Below are 24,720 nucleotides of genomic sequence, written 5' to 3'. Positions count from 1 at the left end.
CAAAGAGAGCGAGGCACACCGAGGGACGGATGGGGGACAGGGTGAGGCTGCTGGAGACTGGGGCGGCAGGGGACGAAGGAGGGAGGACGCTAACGCAGAGTCAGGAAGTGACAGACGTGAGAGGGGGAGGATGGGGGGGAGGGAGAGATGCAAAGTTGAGTCAAAGCCCCCGAGCTCCCCCCGGTTCCACTGTGAAAGATACAGTGGTGAAAAGATAGCTAGCATGTGTCCTCTCTGCTGAGGCATGCCCAAGACAATGACATCATCTCCATCATCGGAAGTAACAAGGGCACACAGAAAAAAGCCCCAGACCCGCTTTGATCTTTTATTACCAGTCGCCAATATAGTTGCGTTCCCTCTTTGATCATGGTCCAAAAATAAAATCATCTCCCTTGTAAATACAATACAATTCACTTTATTCTTAATAAAAATACCTACTCTCACCATATATGAAGGGATACAGATATTTTGGTGCGTAGGACAAGCGCATCATGTGTAACAGGAGGCTACAGTTACAGAACAGAGTGGAGGGTTTGGTTTGTCACGTTTCCTTTGTTGTTTAGTCGCAGGCTGTCGTTAGCCGTGGTGCGTCACTGCTGACTCTCCTGATTTGAGGCTCTCTTCCCTTTGCTCTGGAGGTAGCGCGCGTTGCCCTCTTCGAAGCGCCTCTGCTCCTCTTCTCCTTTAATCTGAGGACAACAGTGGGAAGACAGAATGTTTCATCAAAACTGGAGACGCCAGAGGAGGCGAAATGGTTGCGCAGTGGTTTGCACCGTCAATCACCGCAGACCCAGGAGGTTGTGTTTGATTCAAGGCTCGGGGACAAAAACATGAACATTATGTTAGTTTAAGCGTCTGTCTTGCAACTCGGTGCAAGTTTGTGAGCACACGCCCAGTTTCAGCACCGCCAGATGTCAAATGGATTCATGGATGGATGCTTAATGTCTATAACTATAAGGGAAACCCTCACTGTCACCTGTGTGTGTGTGTGTGTGTGTGTGTGTGTGTGTTCTTGTATTTGCAACATAATGAGTACCAAAATACTCATTCTACTAGCAAAGATAGGACATTTTTGCACAGTAAGGCCATTTTTGCTGGTTGTCACAACTTCAAAGGGCTGTCTGATGGTATAGATATGGTTGTGGGTTGGTGATGGTGTAGGTTAGAGATAGATGTGTATGTGTGTACTGAGCAATCTGTAGACAGTCTGCAGAGCTGGTTTTGCTCTACTTCATATGAGGGTGTCAGGCTACAGTACCTTGTGACTTAAACACCACCACCAGCACGGAACTGATCTGTCCTGGCGGATCATTGATTCGTGTGTGATTGGAGCAGGATGAAATATCATGTGTGTCATAATTCTCTTGCTGAGGCCACAGTTGGAACTAGAAACAGGTTACATAATATAGCAGGTCACTTTATGATCTTTCTAATCAAAAGCCCCTTGGCTTTGATCTCTGCAAGATCAAGATCAGAACTCCCTCCTGAATCCAGAACATTACCAAAATCCTTGGCCCACGATCGACCTTTCCCAAAAATGTCATTAAAATCTAATCATCAGGTTTTAAGTTGTTTTGCTCACAGACGGACGGACGGACGGACAGACAGACACCAGCTATCACACAACCTGAGGTAATAAATGAGGCCATTTACAGGCCAGATTACTCCTAAAAGTCTTCCTCCACACACCTACTGTGTGAGGAGTCCGCGAGGAATCGAGCGGCCGGTGTTTTATTCATGGACCAGATGGCAGAACTTTTCAGTTTTTCTGGGCCACCATGTCCTTCAGGCCAGGGGTGGTGAATCCACCAACCACGTTCACACCGTGGAAACGGGTATGGGACTTCCCATATGAGGAGGGATTTACAACTGATGGGATCAAGGACGGAAAATCAAGCTTCTGCTGAAGCTCCATCGGTTCCAGAAGTCTTGGGCAAAGCCAGCTACTGTGGACACACGGTTGAGCCTAACACCAGTCCTGCGGAGTGTTTGTGAGGATGTTTGAGGAAGTGGTGAAAAGCGTTATCTGTGTAGGCCGTCCTTTAAATATTCCATGCTGGCCGTCCCTGGCTGCTGAAAGGATCCACGCTGATCACCATAGATTTTGATCTCAGGCAGGAGAATCCTTCATAAGCAGGTATTTATAGAACTGCTGTGGATATTGTCATCTTTAAGTCAAGTGTGCACGTGAGAACTAACTGTTCTCTTTATCTCCTTGTATGGTGATAAACCGCTTAAATGTGAGTGTTGTTTACAGGTTTGTGCACGATGGTGTCGGGATGCTGTCAGTGCCGTCCCACCGAGGACCACGGCGGCCCGCGCACGAGTGTTCCCCTTTCTTAACCCAATACTGATTGTCTTGAATGAGATGCATCTAAAAATAAACGTGCGCCACTTCGTGCGGACTACAGCGGGTTGCCGTGGCAACCGCGCTTGTTTTTGTGTCACGGGAGGCCAGCTGAGTCTCTGCCGGTGAGGAGGAAGGAAGGGGCGATGGCACGGAAACGAGGAAGGGATGTGTTGAAATGAGAAACCAGGGGGACGAACCGAAGGAGGACGGAAGTGAGCGCATTCAGAAAGTGCCCAGGTTGGCTTGTTCTTGCGTATTCCAACCGGGAGCCTCCCACAGAGGACAAAATAAGAAACGACCGGCCTTTTGATTCATTCTAACCAGGTGACAGGAACAGTCCATCCGTCCACCGGCAGCTGCACAATTAAGACCCTGGCTGACGGGTTTTCTAACCTCCTAGAAGCTAATAGCCCATTAAACGTTTAAAAGAAGAAGGACGGTGTTCAAATGGGCTCCTGGGTAATTTTCCTGTAAAGTGTGCTCATGTCACGTTTGTCGTATTATGTTCTGCTGCAGAGAAGTCGTCTTTGTGCTGCGCTCCTTTCACACCTTTGCATGAACACACAATGGAAGACATTAGTGACAGCCCATGTACAACACCCCCTCCACCCTAACACCCCCCACCTTGCTCAGCTAAAACGGGAAAGGCTAAAAATAGCCAACACAGAAGGCTCACTCGAGGGACAACAGGGATGAGAGAATGAGGGGAGAAGCTCCTGCAGTCAAAAATAGCAGCAACCCTCCTCTTTGATCGGGCTATTTATAGAACAAAAACTGGAGCAAAACCTGCCGCGATGTCATGAAAATTTAATTTTGACGCTGACTTTTCATGATTTACTCGGCCAGATCTTTTTTCTTTTTTTAAAAAAAGAAACGGGGCTGATATGAGGTTAGGAGAAGAGCCGTTAAGGGTTGATTTGTTTCTTTCCGCTGTCTTCTTGCAAGAACGATAATAAGGCTGTAAGGCTGGCTCGTGACAAACGTTACATGGGAGCTAATACTGCAAAACAGTGCTGCTCTGAGGTGCCAGTTTATGCACGAGAACATCATCTTTTGCTATACAGTTGTCAAATGATTAGAATGTTTAATCAGATTAATCACAGGGCCACTGTGGATGAAATAAAATTAATTGTGATTAACACCAATTCATTATTAACGCTGTATTTCAGTGTGGGCTTAGATTGGGCCGTCTTGCTAGTGCTACCAGATAGCGTCGGAGCACCAATCTGATTTTGAGTCCACTGCACGTGCATTGATTGTGTCGCTCAGCATTCCAGCTGTGTATCCTGGTCACACTCCTGGCAACAGCCGTGACTGGTTCACTACGCTACCTGCTGTGTGATGGCGAATGAAGGCGTCACAAAAGCTAACGAATGGTGAGAATCCTCCACAAACCACAGGCAGAGTTGGTTTGGACTGGGTTATTGGATGGATGCTTCAGACCTAATTTCATGGCTCTGACAGTAAATCCTCCATGTCAATATGGTCTCATCTGTAAGGTAGAGTTAAAACGCCAGAGATAGCTAACACACAAACGCACTTGTGCTCACTGTTCTGTCACTTATTCATTCACTCGCTCACTCGCTCACTCTCTCACGGCCCACATCGCTTCCCTTTTCAACAATTTTCTGTCCTTATTTATGTGATCTGCCGGATCAGAGCGCTGGAGGAGGGTGCATAAATCATTGAAACCACCCGGATATTGTTTTAGCCCCTCTTATTATAAAACCGAGACCAACACAGGAATTATAATCACACACCGATCCTGGTTACAATTCCCTTAAAACAAAAGCTCGATGGAAACCCAGGCAACGAATGCACGGGCAGACAATGGAACAGGCCCTATGAAGTGGAAATGAGGAGATCGTTAGCCACCTTAAAACAGCGCTGTTTGCAAAGCGCCGTCCGCGGTGCAGAACGCTGCTTCTGTTCTCTCCAGCCCCCGATGACCCGTCAACTCACCTACAGCAGCTCCGTCTTAGCTGCTGAGCGTCTCCATGTAAATGTCTCATTACGCATGCTTGGCTGAGCAGGAAAACAGACGGGCATGTTATCATGCACCACATCATGCTGTAAATATTTTACGATCATAATGACCTCGAGAGCATTTTGTACTAACAATTTAAATATTCTGCGCGCTTTGGCTCATTATTTCAGTTATGTCGCATTGCTGCTGGGTCAGTTCATATACAGCGTTTTCCCAATTTAATAGTCTACATAAACTTTAATGACTCCACAGCCCCTTTTCTCTGTTAAAACGGATGATGTGACTTCAGGAAAAGCTCAGAAAGGTTATTGGTATGTCTTTAACGTCCCCTCGCTGCACTGTTATCTTCCTAATGCCCCAAAGCTGTCATATTCTATCTTTATATTACCACTGAAAAACCATTAGGTTTGACCTTGAGATTTAGCAGTGTGACTTGGATACAGTCAACTGACTCTCCTGGCTCTTCTAGGTAAATTATAAAGATTACATTTCTTCATTTAGATGAAACCTCACAAGCGTTAGCATAGCAACTCAGGCTAAATGGTCGAATATGAAGAACGAGGAATATGAAGGGTGATGTTACTGTAAAACCTATTGCAGTTCAATAGGTTGGGATATTGTTGCGGTCGTTTTGGCTGGTCAACTCCCATGGGGTGTTGGGGGTTAAGACATGGTGTTAAGGTTGAGGTTAGAATTAGGTTTTGGTTATGGGATTAGTTAGGATGGTTAGGGTAAGGGAAGTCCTCGCAAAGATACAAGTACAAGTGTTTGTGTGTGTGTGTGTGTGTGTGTGTGTGTGTGAGTGGGAGATATCTTAAATATGCAGAGGTAAACATGGCCCATGCATTACATGTTTGCGTATGAAGCAGGCTTGGATATAAAGAGCACCAGCACCGCTGGACAAACAGCAGACGTCTGGCTCTGCAGGTAAACCTGCACATCCTTCGTTTGCACTGCACCCGACACACACTGCAAATATGGAATTCGCTGTTTAATTAACAACGAATCCCAGACTGACAGGAACATAAGGAATCACAGGTGGATGTTGTGTTTTGGGGGAAACGCGTCCAACAAAGCTGCTGTTTGAGTCAGTCAGTGATTTGTGCAGTCGACGCTTTACTGACCTTGAGAGGAGGCACAGACATCACCCTGTTGTACTTGTCCAGGGAGATGAAGACGAAGAAGGCCGAGACAGCTCGATATTGCCCGATCTCTGGCTCCACCAGCGAGGAAACGTCCACCAGCACTTCAATTTCCATTGACCTGTTACTGGTGTACGTGAGTCTCCCCGACACCGTCAGGATGGAGCCTGAACGACGAAGGAAAAGAGGAGAAACGTGTTTTATTACCTTCAAGAACAGCAGTTTTCATCAGTGCAAATGTGGAAATGCGTTCCTGATTGGCTCAAATCGAACCACTTCATGGTTCCACTGAACCATCAACATTTTTAGCCCAACTGGATTATTTTATTCTCTTTGGCCTCAAAGAGTCTCACAATCATAAAACAGTAAATCATGATGGCAGGTAGAAAAATGAGGCACCGTTAAACTCTGTAGTTTGAGCTGTGATGCACAGAAACTGAGTGGTTGACAGAAAGAAAGTCCCTTTTTTTTAATTCCGTAACCTCCGTGAAGATGTTTCCTGGTTTATCTGGTGTTTCAGCTGAGCGCTACACGACTGGGAGCTCAAAGGACTTAAGCGGACTCTTACCACAGCGGGACCTCTGAACCATTCATAAACAAATGATCTAAACAACCCGTGCACGAGCCGTGTGCAGAACCGGGCCTGCTTAAGATCTCACCTCCCGCCACCTGGGTATATTTAATGTTCCGTCGGAGGGTGTGTGGTCTGTTTTCTCAGCTGATGTCAGAATCGTGGAAACACTGTCAGGCCAGCTTTGGTTCTTCCACGTGCACACCTTGTGAGTTTTCACGTTTGACCACTTGAGGCAAAATAGTAAATCTGCTGGTGACACAGCACCCAAGGCAGCGTGGAAGCCAGGCGGGATCACGTCGCAACCTTTTAAAGTCGGCAGACAGACGGACGCGGCTGCTGGAGCGAGCAGGAGCAGGGGCAGAAGCGTGCGCGCGCGCGAGAGGCTCACGAGCATTTTAAAAGTGCAGGCACGTTTGAATGGGACAGGAAATACCACTTCATAAATCAGCTGCGAGACATTTGACAGTCTTAAAACAGTGGATTTGCAGTTTAAATGAATGTGGCTGCTGCCAATAACACCTCCAACCCCGACATTTAACCCCAAGCGTGATTAAGTAATTAACTTTAAAATAAGAGGCTTAGGAAGTGTCCTTGTGGGGAAACCCCCACTTCAGTGTTGCGTTCCTCTCTGCTTTCACTGATTTTCTGCTGTGGAATGAAAGAGTGCAGCCGTCTTTTCCAGATGTGGCCTGAGCCACGCACCAGTAACAAGGTTTCCCAACGACGCGCCTTATGGCGACAGCGTTTCGGGGTTGTTTTGGGTAGCGCTCACCCTTTTTGATCTTGCGGTGGAAGTTGATGGCGTCCACGGCGACGGTGACGACGTTGGTGTTGCAGTGGCGAGCGGCCACGATGCCCGCCACCTCGTCCATCAGCTTCATGGTCACACCTGCCGGACACACACAAGCATTCAGGACCAGCCTGCAGCTTCCTGGATCTGTTGATGCTGATGTCAACATCAGCGGTGAACGTTGGTGATGCCGGTCGCGTTGCTATGACTGCACAGACCCGTTCATCTGTTCACCCCCACCTTCTATCACTGAGTGATGAATTAAACTCTGTTCTCAGACCAGCACAGAGACACGGATCTCTGTCCCCTGTTCCAGGGTTTACCTGGGCACCTGCTGAGAACATCTGTCAGAGCCTTTCAGGAGATGCTTCATGGGGTGGCTGCACTTAAACGAGCAGTGGCGTCTTACTGGAGAACAGCTCCACACAACGTGCATAACAATAAGCGCATTTAAAGATATTTGCAACCAAAGCATGGGTTCCCCCACCCTCCCTCCTTCTCTGAGCTGCTTTCTCTAGCTCCGATGCCGCCCCACCAAAAAAGGAAAAGATCAATATGTCTGCCTTCGGATGCCTGGTTTTGCTCCCAGAGGCTCCTGCCATCTGCACCGTGTGGCTCTATTTAAGTCAGCCAAATGTGTGGGAGTACAAGCAGAATGTGCTGCCTGCTCCCCAACGCAGTAAAAGTGGGCCCGACCGCGATGATTAGGAATTAAACCGGCCATTACTCCGACATCCTCTTATCCCACATGGCAACAGCATCACTTCCAGTTGATTTTTGATGATTACGGTTAAGTAGGAAAATGGTTTTAATTCCACTAAAGGGTGTGAGATGGTAATTGGAAGATAAGGAAACAGAACTGACCTCCAGCTCTAATGATGTTCTGGGGTTATACAGTATATTCACCCAAACTGCCCCCCCCCAATCAAAGCTAACGATGTCAGCGTGTGTGTGGGTAACAGATTACATCTTTCCTTAAGCCTGTTGTCTGCTATTTATCAAAACCCTTTCTTTTCCACTGTGTTGTGAAAATTGATGGGCTCTCACCTCTGATTGGATATTTCCCCCGGGTACAAGGCGCAGCATGCTGCTGTCATTCAAGCCCGTGCGCGGTCATGTCTGAGCATGTGACATTTAATGGAGATGGATCGTGATCTGACAAGATGCTGAGATTACATTTAGCCTCCGTCTCCCGGCAAACGCCACCTATATTTCAAAAGAAAGGACGCGCCGCACGGATTTACTGCAGAGGTAAAATCCGTATATTCATACGTGTCTATCCTTCTGCTCTTAGGAGTGGACCGGCCAATTACATGGAAATGTGGCCACTGCTAATTCGAAATTAATGAACCATGCCAGCAAACTGCATTGTGGTTGTGTTGTTTCACAAAATAAAACACCACTACTGTTTGGCGGAGGCACAGTGGTCCTGCATCCCTTTATCACCTGCAAACTCTTAGAGTTCACCTGATCTAATCCTGAATCTGTGACGGGCGAAACCGGTCCAGATTAGGGTCGTTAGAGGTTTGTAAGTGTCATTGATGTGAAAACTCCACTTAGCGTGATGTGGTATGATCATACAGGACCTAGTAAGATGATGGGAATGCTAAATGGGCTTCGATCCTTTTATCACTCTATGAAGTATCACCGGGGTGATCTGTGCTCCCAGACTGGGGCAGAAAGAGTCTGCTCAGAGTGCTCTTGTACAATCTGAAACATTCAAACTCAGTTTCAAACACCTACTAATAGGACCCAAACCTGAAGCGCTGACAGGAGCACGATAAGCATTCACCCATTGTTTTACCCGGGCTTTGGGCTTGTGCTTTTTCACTCTGGCAGAAGCAGGGTATGCCTTTCCTCTGGGGCCTTTTTCTATTGATGGACTCCTTTTAACAGCTTTTTACTTGGGTGAAGATTTTCTGCTACCTGCAGGACTAAATCGGCAGCACCCTCCGCTCCGGTGGCTCACACACAGCTTGGAACGATGCGGCAAACATCAGACTAATGAGACAGTACTTTCCTTGTAACCGTCAAATTAGGATTGTAAAAGGTTCCTGCAGACAACTTTAAATCGTTTGAACTTTAAGGAAATTGCCTGAGGCGCTTGTGCAATGATCATTGTCCTGTAACAGCATAATTTGGAGCGCTCCTGCACGCCGGCGTCCCACTGCTGTGTTTTAACATCTTACGTATGAGGTCAGCCTCTCTTTATGTCATCTGACAAACTCTAATAACATTTTGCGAGCTTATGCAATGACATTTTGAGAATAAGAGTCACGTAATTTTGTTAGAAAAAGGCAGCAAATGCAATCCATTTTCAATTTGCGCTATAGCTCAACAGCACACTGGCCCCAGCTTTCACATGCTCTATAACATCGGGCAGCTGGACGAGATTTCCTGCTAACCTGCGCTCCAAAGGGACTTTATTTTGTGATCATTTAATAAAGTAACAAAGACATTTTGTCATGAATTCCATTAATGTGCTACGGAATAAAATGTTGAACCAATTAATCAACCGAGGTGTTATTGCAAATACAAGTGTCCCCCCTTGTGCAGACAACAGAGACTGAAGAGGCTCAGCGCGACTCTGCAAATAAGGACATGCAAGGCCAAGGCAGCCCTGGGCCCGGCATTACACATTCGCAGGGTGACATGGCACACTATGATTCTCCCCTGTGCTGGAGGGGAGCAACTGGAAAGGCAAAGTGGGGGAGGGAGGATGAGGAGGGAAGTCAGCACACTCCAAATGGGGAAAATGGCAATTAGCACACAAGTCCCCAGCGCAGCCCACTTTTTTTTGCCGCGGCGCGGAACACCTCTGTGATTAGATTTCCCCTGATTTCTCCAGATCTTCGCACTCGGCGGCGCTCAGTGACACGAGAACAATGGCGACAGCCTTTGTGGAACGCCTGTCCACCAACCGGAAGCGCTTTCAATGGGACCCGTGCCAGCGCACTGATTTAAGCAGAAGGTAGCGTCCGGCCGTTCCAGACAGCACAGCATGACTGAAGCGAGCGACTCGCTCATGCATACGCCTGCATCTCTGTGACCGTCTTTACTCTCCGACCACTTTTATTCACCACTGACAATTCCTCAAGTCTTTCCAGTCCTTCTTTTCAGCCCCAAGTGTGTTAATCATGCTGTCAAACACCTCAAAATACCCCCTGAGGAGCCGTAACTATAGAAACTGCTCTGGTTAACGTTAGCGTCGAAGCTGCTAAGAATGTAGGGCGTTTGATTTTCATGATGACTTAAATATATTTGTAAATCATTAGCTAACATGCATTAGTTTCACTTCTGAACAACTCAGCCAGGGTTTTTTGGCAGCCATTTTTAAACAAAATAACTTGTTGAATGTTAAAAACAGATTTGAATGAAATTCTGGAAATGTGGAACAGATGGTTCAATTTTGGGGACGTTCTAGATTCTGGAGGCACTTTGACCTTTGATCTTCCATAGATCATAGGCCAAGGTCAAAACAGAGAGGTTTTGACCAAAAATCATGTTATATAAGCTTGTATGTTACTGCCTATAGTTCTGCACTAGAGATGTAAGTCACAACATGTTGGGTAATGACTTGCACTCTTTAAGTGCTTTTTTCCATTATATGGAGCTCAGTTTGTCCTTCACCATAGTACCATACATTTTTTTTCTTGTTTTGGTCATTTCTCGACTGTCAGTGTAAAGGAAAGGATCTACTGGAATTCTTCTTATTTATTTAGCTAAAATGAAAACCAGAATTACTGACCGTCTCACATTGACAACCTAGCAGGTTTCTTTGAGAGGTAGAAGCGGCTTTTCTTGGTCTGTTTCTGACACATCAGGAATGCACTGAGCGAGGCACATTTTTCTGGTGAATACCGACGTGCAGCGTGTTCAGGGTAGTGCTGAACACACAACTTTTAATAGAGCGTTGGAACGAGTGTGTGGTGTGTTGAAATAAACAAGTAGCTTTTCGCTCAGGACCTGACGAGGCTTTGGTGTGCTCAGGGCTGCCGTCATAGAAGCTCCGCTGGCTCAGAGCGCCTGTGTGATTTCCTGCACGCCACAGTGGACGTCTCATTGCTTTCACTAGCATGCACTGAAGCTGACGCGTCTTGGAAACAGCTCTCATCTTTCAAGCATCATTTGACGCTACTCCATAACGGTTTTGAACTTTAAGCTGGGGAATTAGTCCACAATGTTTTGGCATTTTGCCAAAATCCCATGAAATTGCTCATGAATTCCTGGTAAAGGTTGCAGGTCAACAAACCTTGGTAGCAGCCGGTTTGAGCTCAAATCGGGGGTAAAAACCGGCGCTAATGATCAAACCTCCCCAACCTGAAAAGAGTCCCACCAGTAATGTCTCAGCATATGATTCAATTGACTAGAGCAGTGAAAAAGGTACCACCACGCAGAAGTGTGTTTGTTTCTATAGGGATCTCAGAGGAATGTGATATTAGCAAGGGTAATGTATGATTGATCTCCCCGCTGCTGCAATTTCCTTTTGTAAATAATAGATTAAAATATCTGAGTTCATATCCAATCCATCAGGAGAGGAAGAGCCGGCTCATATGCCTGCAGCTTGGCTTTTAAACGGATGCCCTGATATTCATAGACTCAAGAGGGCCCTACTGGAGCAAACCTTCCGGTATTTCATACCTCAATCAATAGTAGAGAAGAAAACTAAGGGCCGCAGTTGTGATACACAGACACACAGACGTCCTCACAAAGGTGAATCACATAAGCTCCAGTGGACTGATCCCCGTCTGTGAGAATTCCTCAGTCTCAGGCTGTGACATGTTTATAGGCTCAATGAGCTGAGATCAGAGCAGAGGACAGATAATATAGAGCCACAGTGATGGATGTGTTGCTGCACTCCTCAACCTCTGGTCCTCGCATCCTCCTCTCACACACACACACACACACACACAACATGTCTGGTTCAAAGTCTGACCAACTTTATGAGCATCCGTCTCTGTTCCCTTACTACATGTTTGTGAGCAAATGAAAGGAATAGTGAGAAAAAGCTCCAAACACATCTTTTTCCTTTGACCTGTGCATCATCACCAGATCTGAAGCTCAATTTATCTTCTATTGATCTCTAGATATATTTTCTTTTTTATGGCCGTGTGTGCTTCCAGGCCACAGTGTTGTCCACCTCTGGCAATCAATTGCTGTTTCCATGGAAACTGATGGTGCATTTCCTCAAAACATGAGGAATTGAGAGAATGATAGCGGCAGACGGAACAGGGGATGTGGGATAAAACGCAAAGGAGGCAGACAGTAAAGACAAGAAAGTAAGAGAGAAAGTGAGATGCGAGTTTGAAACATGGGTTGTCAAAGAGTCTGGACATCTAATCTGTCTAGAATATAGCACTGTGCTATCAGTGGTCCACCAAACACAGCCCTCAGATACCATCAATCTCTAGATCTAATCATAATACTTTTATACTTCCTTCACTGTTAAACTTTTCCATCCCGCAGGGTGTCATGGAGAGATAAATGTAGTAGGTCTGCAGCAGAACGTGACATTTAACGGCAGGAAGTGGAACATGTTTGACTCTCATTAAAAGTCTGCGATGTCCACTAAGAGATAGAAACTTAGCAACCCCTGACCGAGCGGGCAGTAATTCATTAACACAGCCGCATTAGTTGGCTGTATGTCTCCTTATTTAAACTTATATTCAAAGGCTTACTTGAGGGTTTCAGTGAGAGGGCAGTGAGAAGTTACCTCATCCCATCACTGGAACAGTAACAATAACACCACAGAAACCTGGAGTTTCCAGCCGTCAGAGTCCCTGATTGCAATCTCCAGCAGCCAGCTTGGTCTTGGTGTTCAGGCCCAGGAAATCTGAGTACGTCTGCCTATGACGGACAAATTAACTCCCCCGTAGAAGGCACTGCAGACCATTCTGTCGGGTGGAAAAATGACTCACATACCTTTCTTTCTACTTTCTGAACATTTATGCGTTGCACTGGATGCATGTACGTCTCTCTACCTGCTCATGACCCTCCAGTCTCCTTTTCTTTGCCCCCTTTCTTTGTCTTATCTTGTGTCTACAGTGGCTTCTATTTCTGTGGAGATTTTCTGGAACATTTTGCCAGAAATATTATATCATAGCTGATTAAAAGCATCTGCTTCATGCTGATAAATGTGTGGATGTCTCTTAGGGGCAGCCAAAAAGGGTTCCAGTGAGGGCTGATGTATGAAATTTTAGTTACAATGGCTCAACTGTCACATGAGGATGGGATAATAAACTTATTTGAACCAGAGCACGTCCTGTTTAACCTTTTTCTTAGTGTGTAAACGCTGGTTTCCAGAAGGTTCCCTGCAGAACTCCCCTTCTGTCACTCTTGTAGAAGCATTTGCTTATAGATGAAGGAATACACGGCTTATAGTTCCGGAGTCTTCGGGCCAGGCCTCTTGCCTCTATTTCACTGTAAATGGTAATGACTAAAAGTAATAATTCCATTTTTACCCAATATGACAATAGAAATGGGTTATTCCAGCAAGCACCCAAAAGAAAAGCATTATCTCTGTTAGTTCCCCTTCTGGCAGCACCGGGTATTGCAGGCACCACACTACATTGCAGAGTAGCATCACTACATGTTTTTTTAAAGCACCTGTTTTGCTGTGCTACTGTCAGGGGAAACAGGATGTCCAGTTGTTTTAGGGACAGATCTATTCTGTTACCTAGCTCAACATCTACGTCAACTGTCATTATTTTAAGTAATTTACAAGCCCCAGAATGTAAATAGGGACACGACCAGTTGATATCACTCAATTTCACAATATTAGCTGCTGGAACAAATGGTCCTGCCGTAACAGGACACTCAAAGCTGAAGCCCCCAAGCTCGAGTCTAACGCAAAAGCAGTGGAAGAGAAACAAGAAAACCGGGATTAATGTCTACACGCTGTATATGTGAGCGTGAAATGTTTAATTGCTCGTTACAAATGTGTCTCACACTCCTCGCCTGGCTCCTGTTTATGTATTTTGTCTGTTTCCTCTGAACTTCAGCCTGCTCTCTTGTGTTTGTTCTCTGCTGTAGTTCTCTCATTCCTACCCCATTTAGTCAAGTGCAAAATGTACAGGCATCACAATAAAAGAATAGGAGAAGCAGCAAGATGATGGTTGACACCTTTTGGCTGGTAAAGTAAATGGAAATGGTGCTGAGGACATTACACCATGCAGATATCCAATACACCATATCCATTTGTCTATTCAGAATACGTTAAAATAGCAAAGGGGCTCTGATATTCCTGAAAACATGACAGCAACGGGGAGGAAAAAAATCCCAAAGGACGAGACTGACCTCCGTGAACGTAGTCGTGTAGTGTGCAGTCTAAAGGACCCACCAAATGGATGAGACTAGACTGGCTGAAGCCAACTGTGTGCTGCTCTGCAAAGCAAACAGCAAAATGGAATGAAGGTACTTTCAGCCCTTAAACTTTCTGCTGTACACTAAAACACTGGAGTTCGGGCTTCTTTACCTGGCTTGGAAGGAGGCACAACTAACTCTTCGGTTCTAGCTTTGGTTTCCAGTCGTTCCTTCTTCTGGGTTTCATAGCGTTTTCTGCCCTCCTCCTCCTGCTCTGCACTCGCATACTACACACAGAACACACATGAGCAAGCACACAGCCTCTGTTACATTTACATAAATGTTCTCTACAAAATACAGATCAAAAAGCAACAGGCAGCAAAGCCAAGTGGGAAATAAAATGGAAAGACATCCTGCAACTGCTAAATTTCCCACATACTCTACCTTAATGGGTGGCACCTCTGTGATCTTTTCGACGTTCTGCAGAGAGCAGGGGACGTACCACAGCGCTGCCTTGTTGGCCAGCTTCATGGCCCCTGCAAGCAAGGACAAAAGATTGAACTGATTGAGAAGACTGAACCAACAACCTGACAGATTTCCTGAAACAATGCTGCGTCCTCCGGCAATTTCGGCCATTTTGAAAGAGTTATTATCACAAAGTTGTGCCAGTGACCCTCAAGTAATTACTGTCACCTCCATGATCGTGCTTCTCCTCTCTCATTGAAAGCATCTTCATCATTTTTGGATTTACAAACATTGTGGTGGGAGGGCAGCTTTGCTATTAGCTCTGCCTTCCTCCACAAACTTAAACAGTAGTTTAAAACACACAACGCATGGAAATCAAACCCCAGGCAGACGGGTTGCCATAGTGACATCTGTTCCATTCTGCCCACACTTTTTTTTCCACTCAATTCACTTACAGTGCTGTTGGTGGATGGGGAAAAGTATTTGTAGGCTTCATTAGAGCGCACGTGGGGAGGCTGGCAGATTAAAGACCGTATGGGGAGGGCATGATGAAATCACCATCTTAAAATGCTGATGCACGTGGCTGCATTTTCCTGAGCATTAATGTGTCCGGTTTGGAGCGCATCCCCTTGTATTCTCCTTCATTTGTTTAATCTTTTAGGGAAGTACATTTGATATTTTTAAAAAAAGAGTTAAGAGAGTGTCAAACTCGTACTCTGACTTTTGTTGTTGAGTTGTAGAGCAGCAGCAGCTGTTTCTTTTAGGATAACCACATTTGCATTTTATACGTGCACACAGCAGACAGTTGTGCTGTGTTGCCATGCCGACACTGCTTCTCCTCTCCCCTTCCTCTCGTTGACTCCCGCCCTCTCCGGCAACCAGGAAGTTGCCGAGAGCAGAAAGAAAGGCGTATTTACATATCCTTGAATCTACCAAGACTGAGTGACGACTGTCTATTATTAGCTCCTGCTGGACCTTCTGAGTGAACTGCATTTGAGAAACAGGGCTGAAAAGCAGCATGTGGAGGGGAGGCCGTGGAGGACTGGAGCAGTGTCAATTATTCCCAGACAGACTGGTGACCTTTACGACCAGGATGCCACGCATGCAGCAGGCTCAGAATATCAAATCCCTTTGCATCGTGTGAAAAAGGTGTTAATGCCCGACGATGTCATGCAGCCTGGCCTCAAGCCTGCACCCTGCTAACCTTCACAGAGACCACATATTAGTCCTTATTAGAGCCATTAGAGACAGGAAACAGACCTTAGTATTAAGCGGGAGCAGAATACTAAAAAAAAATGTTCTACCTTCTGCTCTCTTTTCAAAGAACAACATGTTGTGATCAGCACGATGACGGAACAGCAGGAGAGGCGGATTAGACAGTATTAATGAGTGAATTTCGTGGAAGCTTTTACTGCATCCTGAACACGAGCCCTGCAAATGTGCTCAATAAACTCTCAGACTGGTTCTAAACTGGGAGGAATGTCACTGGGACATGACCGGTCCTTGTAAACACTGGTGCCATTTTAGTACAGAGGGGGTTGGGAAACGCCAGGTTTGTTTGGCTGAATTTACTGGAAGCATTTGTAACTCAGCATTAAGGGCGACAACTCGAGGCAAACAAGCAATCCGAAGGGAGACAGTCTGCTGAGAGAGGAGTGAAAACAAATCAAATACAAATTACCGTCAAGTTGTTTAATCCCAAAACCTAAATTTAAAAGTACCACCGCCTGTGGTGCAGGCCCACCAACACGACAGGAAGCAGATTGGCTGATGTGACCACAGCCGCTTCTTCAGATGGGACACATCCGTCCTGCAGTACCAACGATCCATCCGGGCTTTTAAATCAGGGTTTCAGACAGCATACTTAAACACAGCTCTTTAAATTTCCTGCACATTTTCTCTTCCTGAAGAGATACAAAGCACTTCCTGCCTGCCTGTTTCAGCAGCTTCCTCTCCATCTGGGTCTCTTTCACAGGATTGTTAGATTTCCCTTATTTGCTGCTCTTGTCTTCCCTTTTAACTGATACCCACAATGCCTCAATAATCCACAGAGAAAACCGTGCTTTCCTTTTTTCTCCCTCGAACAGCCTGCAAAGGCACAGGCGGGATTGTTCCGTGCTCCATCCTCATGATCAAAACCACAGATTTTCCATTGTGCTTTGCCAAGACATTGTTATGTTTAACAACACCCCGCCGCTGTGGACTGCTGATAGGAATGAAAATAAAGCTGATCTAATAATCTGAACTGATCTAATCCTGAAATTCAGTGTAATTACGTGTTGAAATGAAGCAAGGAATATTGTTATAGCGAGCTGTGTCGTCTCAAGCAAAAATTGAAATAAGCCCATCAAAACTATAGAAAATGTGGGGCTTGTTTGTTTTTCTGCTGATGGATGGGATGAGGGTGAGGGGGTGTAACAGGGATTCACGTCAACACACATTTTGCACTCAAATGACCTTTACTTCGCTGTAGTGTTTCTGTCCGGGTGCAACCCTCAGTTGTGGCCTCAGGAGAGTATTCAGTGCCTTTAAAGTCAGTGTTAAAGGTCTTAAAGGGACAGTTCACCCAAAAATCAGAAATCTAAGTGTGTGTGTGTGTGTGTGTGTGTGTGTGTGTGTGTGTGTGTGTGTGTGTGTTTTGACTGGACACAAGCTCTGCGTGCTGCGTCTATACATGCAATACAAGCATTATTACTGCAGGTTTTCTTGCTGCAAATGTGTGCGAATCCATGCAGCTCTGTGCAGTGTTGCACGTTCACGTACGTGCATGTGCGCGCGCACGACACGGGTGTATGCAAAAGAGTGTGGCTCTGTGTGCTGGGCTGACGGAGAGTGCGCATGTGCAATCCCCCCAGCAGGGACAATCATCACGGCTCGTGCACACAGTAGGCAGCTTTCCCCTGGGGGGCTGTGACTGAGGCCTGCCTGACGAGATGCTGCCTGACTGACTGTGGAACCTGGATCTGCACTGCCTCCCCCCACACACACGTACATGCGTGCACCAATATGATGCATGCGGCGCACTGTATCTATATTATAATGTCACAATAAAAATGGAGCATGTGTGTGCACCTCCAGCTGCATAAATCCCTGCAACAGCGCCCTCAGAAATTGATAAGAAGCGCAAACGTGCAGCGTGCATCTGTCTGGGCGCAAGACCGTGTAGGTGTGTGACTTCTGCTCCTCCGGCCCTGCGAGCACACATTTTGTCCCCGCGCCACTGCACGTGCGTGTCAGTACGCGTCGGGGACGTGCGCACATTGTGTCGGAGCATGTGTGCAGGTACATCCACTTGGCATCCGTATAGGACCGGGCCACAGTGTGTGTGAGGCCTGACGTTAAGTCGACATGACAGAAGCAAATAATGTCTGCTCCCGTTATCTTCTCTTCCCCCTCGGCCCTGCAGGAACCTTTTAAAGGGCCAAACACTGATGAAATCACACCCACAAAGCCATGCTAATGTTATGCATGTGTGGGGCATGGACACACAGGCCACATGCTGCTACACATCTGCACATGCAAACAGACCAATGATCCATCTACACACAAGGTGCGTGGAGAGAAAGAACTCGAGAGTCACCTTTTTCCTACACAAATCCCTCATTTAAAACCTTGAGTTGCGCAAAACCAAAACACGCACTCAATGAATTATTTATCTCCTCTGAGGATTGTATGAAAAGATGATAAAGGTTGTACATTTCGGGTGCGCAACGCTATATGAAACAGAGGGGGAGACCATTTTTAATTCATTCTAGAATAAAGTAAAACCCTGTGTTGGTAATATGATGGGAATTCAGGCTAATAAGACAAGTTCTGATAATATTTGTAAAAGCATGATTTTTTTATTGTCCCTCATGTTGTGCGATTTAAATGAGTGAATTGTAGATAATGTGAGTCTAAATAAGGAGGGGGTCCTAACTAACAGGGCATGCACGATCTGGGCTGCCCGGGCTGATGCCTGCGACGTGTGTTGCTCTGCGCCTGTTATTGCATGTTTCTGCCCCCGCCACTCTCAGCCTGCTTCCAACCCAGCAACCAGCCATCCAACCAGTACAAGCCTGTTGCTAGGGCAACGGTTGTCTAAAAGGATAATTCTTTTGTTTCTCATACTTCTTTTCTTCCACCCATCTGTATTGCTCCCTCTCTTTCTTGCTCAGGTTCTTCCCTCATGGGCGCGTCCGTCGTCCTCTCCGGTGGCGTCCGTCTCATCACCGTTCGCTCCAGGACTCTTTTCCTGACTCTCTGACACTCTTGAAGATGAGCCGCCTACTCCGACGCCACAGGACAAGTTCATTAACCTCCTCCAACTCAGCGTCAGTTCCAAAAGCAAAAGCTCAACTACCCTACATGTTCTAGGACCTCGTTGCTCCCACTTTGTCACATGAATGCGTGTTTGTCGGCAGCGGAGACAGCCCACATGGATGCAATAATTCCCACATCTCCGCTCATCTAGCTGGCATTTAAAGGTTCAAAGATAATATTAGGACAGGCCATTGTGATTATCCCAGCATCGTTGCTCAAAGAGCACTGGGCAGCATGTGAACTAATAACAATAATCAGAAGCTACAGGGTTCAGGTCTTGGAGGAAAAATAACCATGCCGTTAAGGTTTCTAATTTCCCCGTCACAGCTTGAAAGGAAACACGAACGCCTCACCAGTCTGCTCCACCGCCACAGAGCGTCAAAGCTGCGCTTCTTATAGGATGCTGCCCTCTAATGATCAAACAGTAGCAGCAGGAAGGTAACTCCAGAGATTCAACCAGTTTGGTAGAAGGTACCGAGCATTTTATAATCGGCGACGATTCAAAGACATCAAAGAGCTTAAAAGCTATTCATGCTCTCTGGGCCAGGGCTGCCTGCAGCCTTTTTTTATCTGGAGTTTGCACATAAATCCGAAGTAAAAGAAAACTGAGTCAGCATTGTTTTCAGCATAAACCCTTAAACTACCCTGCACGTATACTTCTTTTTTTTAGTTTTTTCCCTAATTTCCTCACATTCTGTGTCACTATAATGTGAAACAAACTTCATATAGGCTGAAGGACCAATGCTGAGCAAACAGGTTCAGCTAAAACATCTGATAAGTCACTGTACTGATGACTTGTCGGAGATTCTGCAGATTCTTTTGTAGTTGAATCACCGCGTCACTGTGACAGTGTGTTTTGACTTTACCTGCGCTATCAGGTATTTGTTCTCTTTTCTGTTTTATTTGTAATCCAGGGTCAACAAATCTTTTTTGCAGTGTTTGTAAATCTTATTTAAGATGTCATAGATATGTTTATTTTTATTTATAGGGTGAAATAATTAACTAAATAAATAACCAAAAGTACAGTATATGTATACACACACACACACGCACAATGACAACTTTAAACCAATGTAATTAAATGCTTGGTCTGATTTTATAACAAAGGACATGATTATTAGGTTAGTTAGTTATTAATATTAAGTTATTCATCCTGGATTTAAGCGTATATGAGAGACTTCAGTGAATTCCTGCCCCTGCCAGTGCTGTGTTTGTCTGTGGTACATCTGTACCTGATTGTTTTTTTATTCTTTTCCTCTTCTGCAGTAATGATAGTGAGAATTGGGCCAAAGTTGAAGGCGCCCGCTGCAGATGTGCAAAGAATGTTGTTTACCACATCTGAACCACAAGTGCAGCCACGTGATTTTTAAAGATCTCCCTAGATTGCCATTTGTTATGCAGGATCAGATGGTTGATTTTAGAGTTTATGTTAAAAAGACAAGTCACCTGTGAGGATGTTCTCCGCCATGACCTTGGCCTGCACTTCCAGCGAGTGCTCGGAGGTGTACGTGATCTCGGCGCTCACATGGGCCACCTCGCCAATAAAGACAGGAGACAGGAACTCGGTCTTCTCCACACGGACCAGAGCTGCAACACAGCGGTCCTGGAAGGACACAAGAAAACCTGAAGAAGCCAACAGTGAAACCAGGGGTCAGAAACCTCAGGCATGGGGGCCAGTATCGGCACGCCGGTGCACAATCACTGGCACTCGGGAATGAAATCAGCATAACCTGCTCATTCCAGGTGCAGGATGAAGGAAGACAAGTCGGTGACAACCCATATTTTGTGCCCCACAAACAAGAATCTAGTTCAACATGAGTACATAATCATTAATTTGTGAGAGAATTTGTCATTTTAACTAATCCACACCTTAAGTAATGTGACAAATGGTTCAAAAATCTTCTGAATAGAAGCTGACTCCAAAATCTTTTCAATCGCTTTGCAAATGCTCTTCGTTGTATTGTCGATCAGATTTTTGAGGCATGTTCAGAATGACGCTAACATTGCCGAAGGATTGTTCTCAGTCGGGGTTGGCTCTTATCTGGACAGTGAAATGCAGGACGGCGGGACAGTGTGAGATGAGATGACACATTAAAGGCTCGCGTCTAAAAGCTGCTAAAGGTCACCGGGTGAGACGTCAAACCAGCACAGAAGAGACAAAAGAATGCGGTGAGGAAAAGGTCGTAATTAACATCTCAGCGAGGACCACTTATAGGAATAAAAGACTGAAATAAATCAAGGTGACAGGGTGCTATTATAAGGGCACAATTTAAATATTTTAATAACTAATTTAAATTTGTGTGTCTTGAGTTATATAGTAAATTGAAAGTAAATAAATGTAAATTAATGCTGCTGGTTATTTTTGTCAGTGTTTTAACCTTATAAATTATAGCGATTAATCAGGCAAAGTGGCCAACAGCTCTTGAAATACCAATAATAGTAATACTGTAGTTGTTAAAACATATATACAGCACTCATATACATAGTTTGCAATCATTTGTGTGTAGGGGACACCCTGACTTACCCCGTTCTGCGTGTTGCAGTGTCGAGTGCAAACGATGCTTCCTGCCTCCTCGATCATCTTTAGGATGATGCCACCGTGAACGTTGCCCACAACGTTAGCATCATCTGGTCGCATGAGCCTGCGGAATCCACAAAGACAGTTAAATCTGTTGGTGGTCTGTGCCAAAAAACAACATTAGTCTCATTTCTTTCAGACAGGATTTTCATCTGAATATCAGGAGTCCATCATTAAATAGGATACAACATTTTATTCCTGGGAGACTCTGTCTTTGTGTGTGTTTGTGTGAGGAAGGTTGACAAGAATCTTGCTTGAATGTGCTTGATTACTAGATAATGCTCTGTAAATTGAACTTTTTCTGTCTTCAGTGGTGATGAGTCTATTATTGCAGTATCTGGTTGGCAGATGTGTTTTTGGAGCATATCTGATGACTACAGACCTCATCTGTGATGACACATACGGTCCATCAGCTGTGTGTGCACTGTTAAACTGGACTAACCAGCCGTAATCTAGCTCATTCACACAGAGGACCTCAACGCTGCTGAGAGAAGCATTATCTTGGAAATGCACATACCTGTGTGTGTGTGTGTGTGTGTGTGTGTGTGGTGTGTGTGTGTGTGTGTGTGTGTGTGCAAGAGAGGGTGAGAGAGGGAGAGAAAGAGAGAGAAATTCAAAGCTGAAGATTATATGTAAAAATATCTCTTCCTGGTAGTCCCAACATGTCAGAGGGACATCAACTCTTAAGAATAATCATATTAATGAGGTAGTAGAACGTATTGGTAATATGTATAGTATTCCCCTCCACCTATACTGGTCTGGGTCGCGGGGGGCATCCATCCTCTCCCCAGCTTTCTCCTCCAGCGCAGCACATTGATGTTCCAGGGTTGGATGTCAGATTGTGCCTCCAGTATTCTCTGGGTCTGACAGAAAGCTCTCCTCCAGGAGACAGTCAGGAGGCATCCAAACCAGAACAACTTCAACGGTTCCTCATGAGGTCGAGTAGGAGCAGCTGTACACTGGGCTCATATCATAATAATAGGGGGATTTTTTGGTCGTAGTGGGTGTATTGGTAGTTCCTGTTGTTGCTAGCTGATGTGTGTCAAAGGTCGCACAACTGTATGTGTGAGTGTGTGTGTGAGAAAGAGAAAGCTTTAGTTTACCTGCTCAGGTGATATTCAGTGCCCCGCAGAGCCTCTATGTCCTTGTTTCCTTTCTTACTGTGCCGTTTATTTGCCACCAGAGGAAGGTCTGGAACCTTGTTGCTCCGAGGCATAAAGCACTGCATCTTCAGGCTCTGACTGACTGACCTACTGCAGGGACTCTTATTCACCTCTTTATGAGGACTGATGGGATTCTCTGGGGAGTGATGTCATGCAACAAGCCCCGCCTTTCAGGTGCAGTCAAACCAGATCTCCACCAAAAGTACAGTGCACTTGCGCAATTTGCACCATAGTTTGATTTCCCATCAATATTAGCATCACTGATTAACATCATAATAATATTCTAATCAACCCTGCTTCCAAAGCTAATTTTTATGATAGATTTTAAATTGTGTTTTTAGGTAGATTATTGATCTTTCTAAATATAAACACATTCATTAGTGCAGTAATTTTGCTATAGCCTACAGGATTAATAGGTTATTCACACCTCTGTTCACTAACTATTCTATCTTGTATTTACTTGTACTCTTGCGCCGCTGATCGGCGAGGACGGGTACTACAGTCGCATGGGGCAAAAGGGAAATTAAATGCTGAGATAAATTTCAGTTAATTTTGTTATAACGCCCATGGCCACCGCACACAAGTGCAGATTTTACGTTAAGAGCTCCTCTGGTTATTGTTACCCTCGGAGCTGAACCAAATGGGTGCCATCCAGACGGGGTTTTCGGCGCACGGAGCAGAGACGCACGCACGACCACCGAAAGAGCCGCAGGACAGAACTTCAACACCGGTGTCGTTGAAATGACGCGACCTTAATCCGCCCTTGATACTGTTAGCGCGTGTCCTGCCGGGGCTGCACGCGACATCACCGGCGTCTATGACGCATGTCCCGGTGAATAACGTCCAAACCGCCGTGAAAAAGAGTCGTAACACTGATCCGCGCAAGTATCGGACATCGGGCAGAGTGGGGACAGGTGTGTAAAGTCTGTCCGTTCGGTTCGAACAACGTAAAATGGATTAATGTCGCTCCGGCAGCGGCGACGCTGCTGTCCACTTCCGCTGACGAAATGTGCTGCGCATCACCTTTTGTTAAGTTTGCGTTGAACAAATCCTACCTGCATAAGCGAAAGGAGGATGGGGACTCCGGTGCCTGTGGTGCCGACATGACGAAGACGGTGGAGATGATCTGGGACCCTGGTGTGACAGCGAGATCTGTGCGTGGTGCGGAGGAAAACCGCTCTGCGTTTCCTCTGGTCACCGCGCAGTCTACGGGAAACGACCCGGGTTGAGCAAGAAGTGACACACAGGGCAGCGCTTAGGATGTTTTACTCGCACATTGTTGAACAGTTGGAGAGAAAAATAAGTGTTTGTTGGTGGATGAAAGCCTGAAATCCAATCACAACGTGAATAAAATGGTCCGATTTTCAACGGATTACGTGTATTTTTTAGAGGTAAAACTGCATGGATGTTGTTACCCATAGACACCAGAGGGGGCAGCATAGACTATTAATGAATCGATGGTGCAGTTCCACAGATTGCCTATAGAGGCGGGCTTGACCAAATAATACGTGCCACCAATTACGTTAGAATTACTTTTAAAAGCGTTTTTTGAGCGTTGAAACTGCAGTCTCTTATATATTTCGCGCCATAGTTAATCAAATAGGCCATGTGTAGGTTCTATTTGTGGGGAGAGTGTAATATCAAAGCAAATGTCAAAGCAAATAGACAGTTTCATTTAAATGTGCAGAGAAAATAAGAATCTTACGCATTAGAAAACCTTTAAATATTCTAAATAATAAATAGAAATCTTAGGTCTAAACAGAGCTGGATAAAATGCAACCAAGACAATGTGTTTACTGCATCGCAGTTTTATTTATGTTTATATAAAATATACACATCATTTGCCTAAATAGCAAAGATTACGCACATCCCAACAGAGATACTTGTATTGACATATAACATGTCTACAAAAATCATTTGCGCAGACACAGGAGAGTGTCTGCTGCAAATTCAATACATTACTGACCCTTTGGGTCTTACAGGGCTGTTTCAACGGCCCTTAATTACTTAGTCCCGAACGTGGACTAAATATTCAACGTATACATACATGCAGATTTTAAAAAGAAT

At 45.5% G+C, this 24,720-nt stretch overlaps 1 protein-coding gene across 2 annotated transcripts; it reads right to left on the bottom strand.

Moving 5' to 3' along the window:
• Window positions 1-311: 311 nt before the first annotated feature.
• acot7 (acyl-CoA thioesterase 7) lies at window positions 312-24,000 on the bottom strand. Of its 2 annotated transcripts, none has more exons than XM_057040181.1 (9): window positions 23,709-24,000; window positions 21,437-21,554; window positions 20,359-20,515; window positions 14,590-14,681; window positions 14,318-14,432; window positions 14,140-14,226; window positions 6,826-6,942; window positions 5,462-5,646; window positions 312-689 (listed from the first exon to the last, which is right to left on the bottom strand). In XM_057040181.1, exons 1-9 carry the CDS (start codon window positions 23,756-23,758, stop codon window positions 591-593), a joined length of 1,020 nt encoding a protein of 339 aa, XP_056896161.1. In that variant the 5' UTR covers window positions 23,759-24,000; the 3' UTR covers window positions 312-590. The 2 variants fall into 2 exon arrangements, with proteins under 2 accessions (XP_056896161.1, XP_056896160.1); XM_057040180.1 differs by lacking the exon at window positions 23,709-24,000 and adding an exon at window positions 22,594-23,680.
• Window positions 24,001-24,720: the final 720 nt, after the last annotated feature.

The sequence above is a fragment of the Takifugu flavidus genome, chromosome 8 (genome assembly GCF_003711565.1).
Source record: "Takifugu flavidus isolate HTHZ2018 chromosome 8, ASM371156v2, whole genome shotgun sequence".
Lineage (NCBI taxonomy): Eukaryota > Metazoa > Chordata > Actinopteri > Tetraodontiformes > Tetraodontidae > Takifugu > Takifugu flavidus.
The sequence above is the reverse complement of the archived record's forward strand: the minus strand, read 5'-3'. Positions and strand labels throughout refer to the sequence as shown.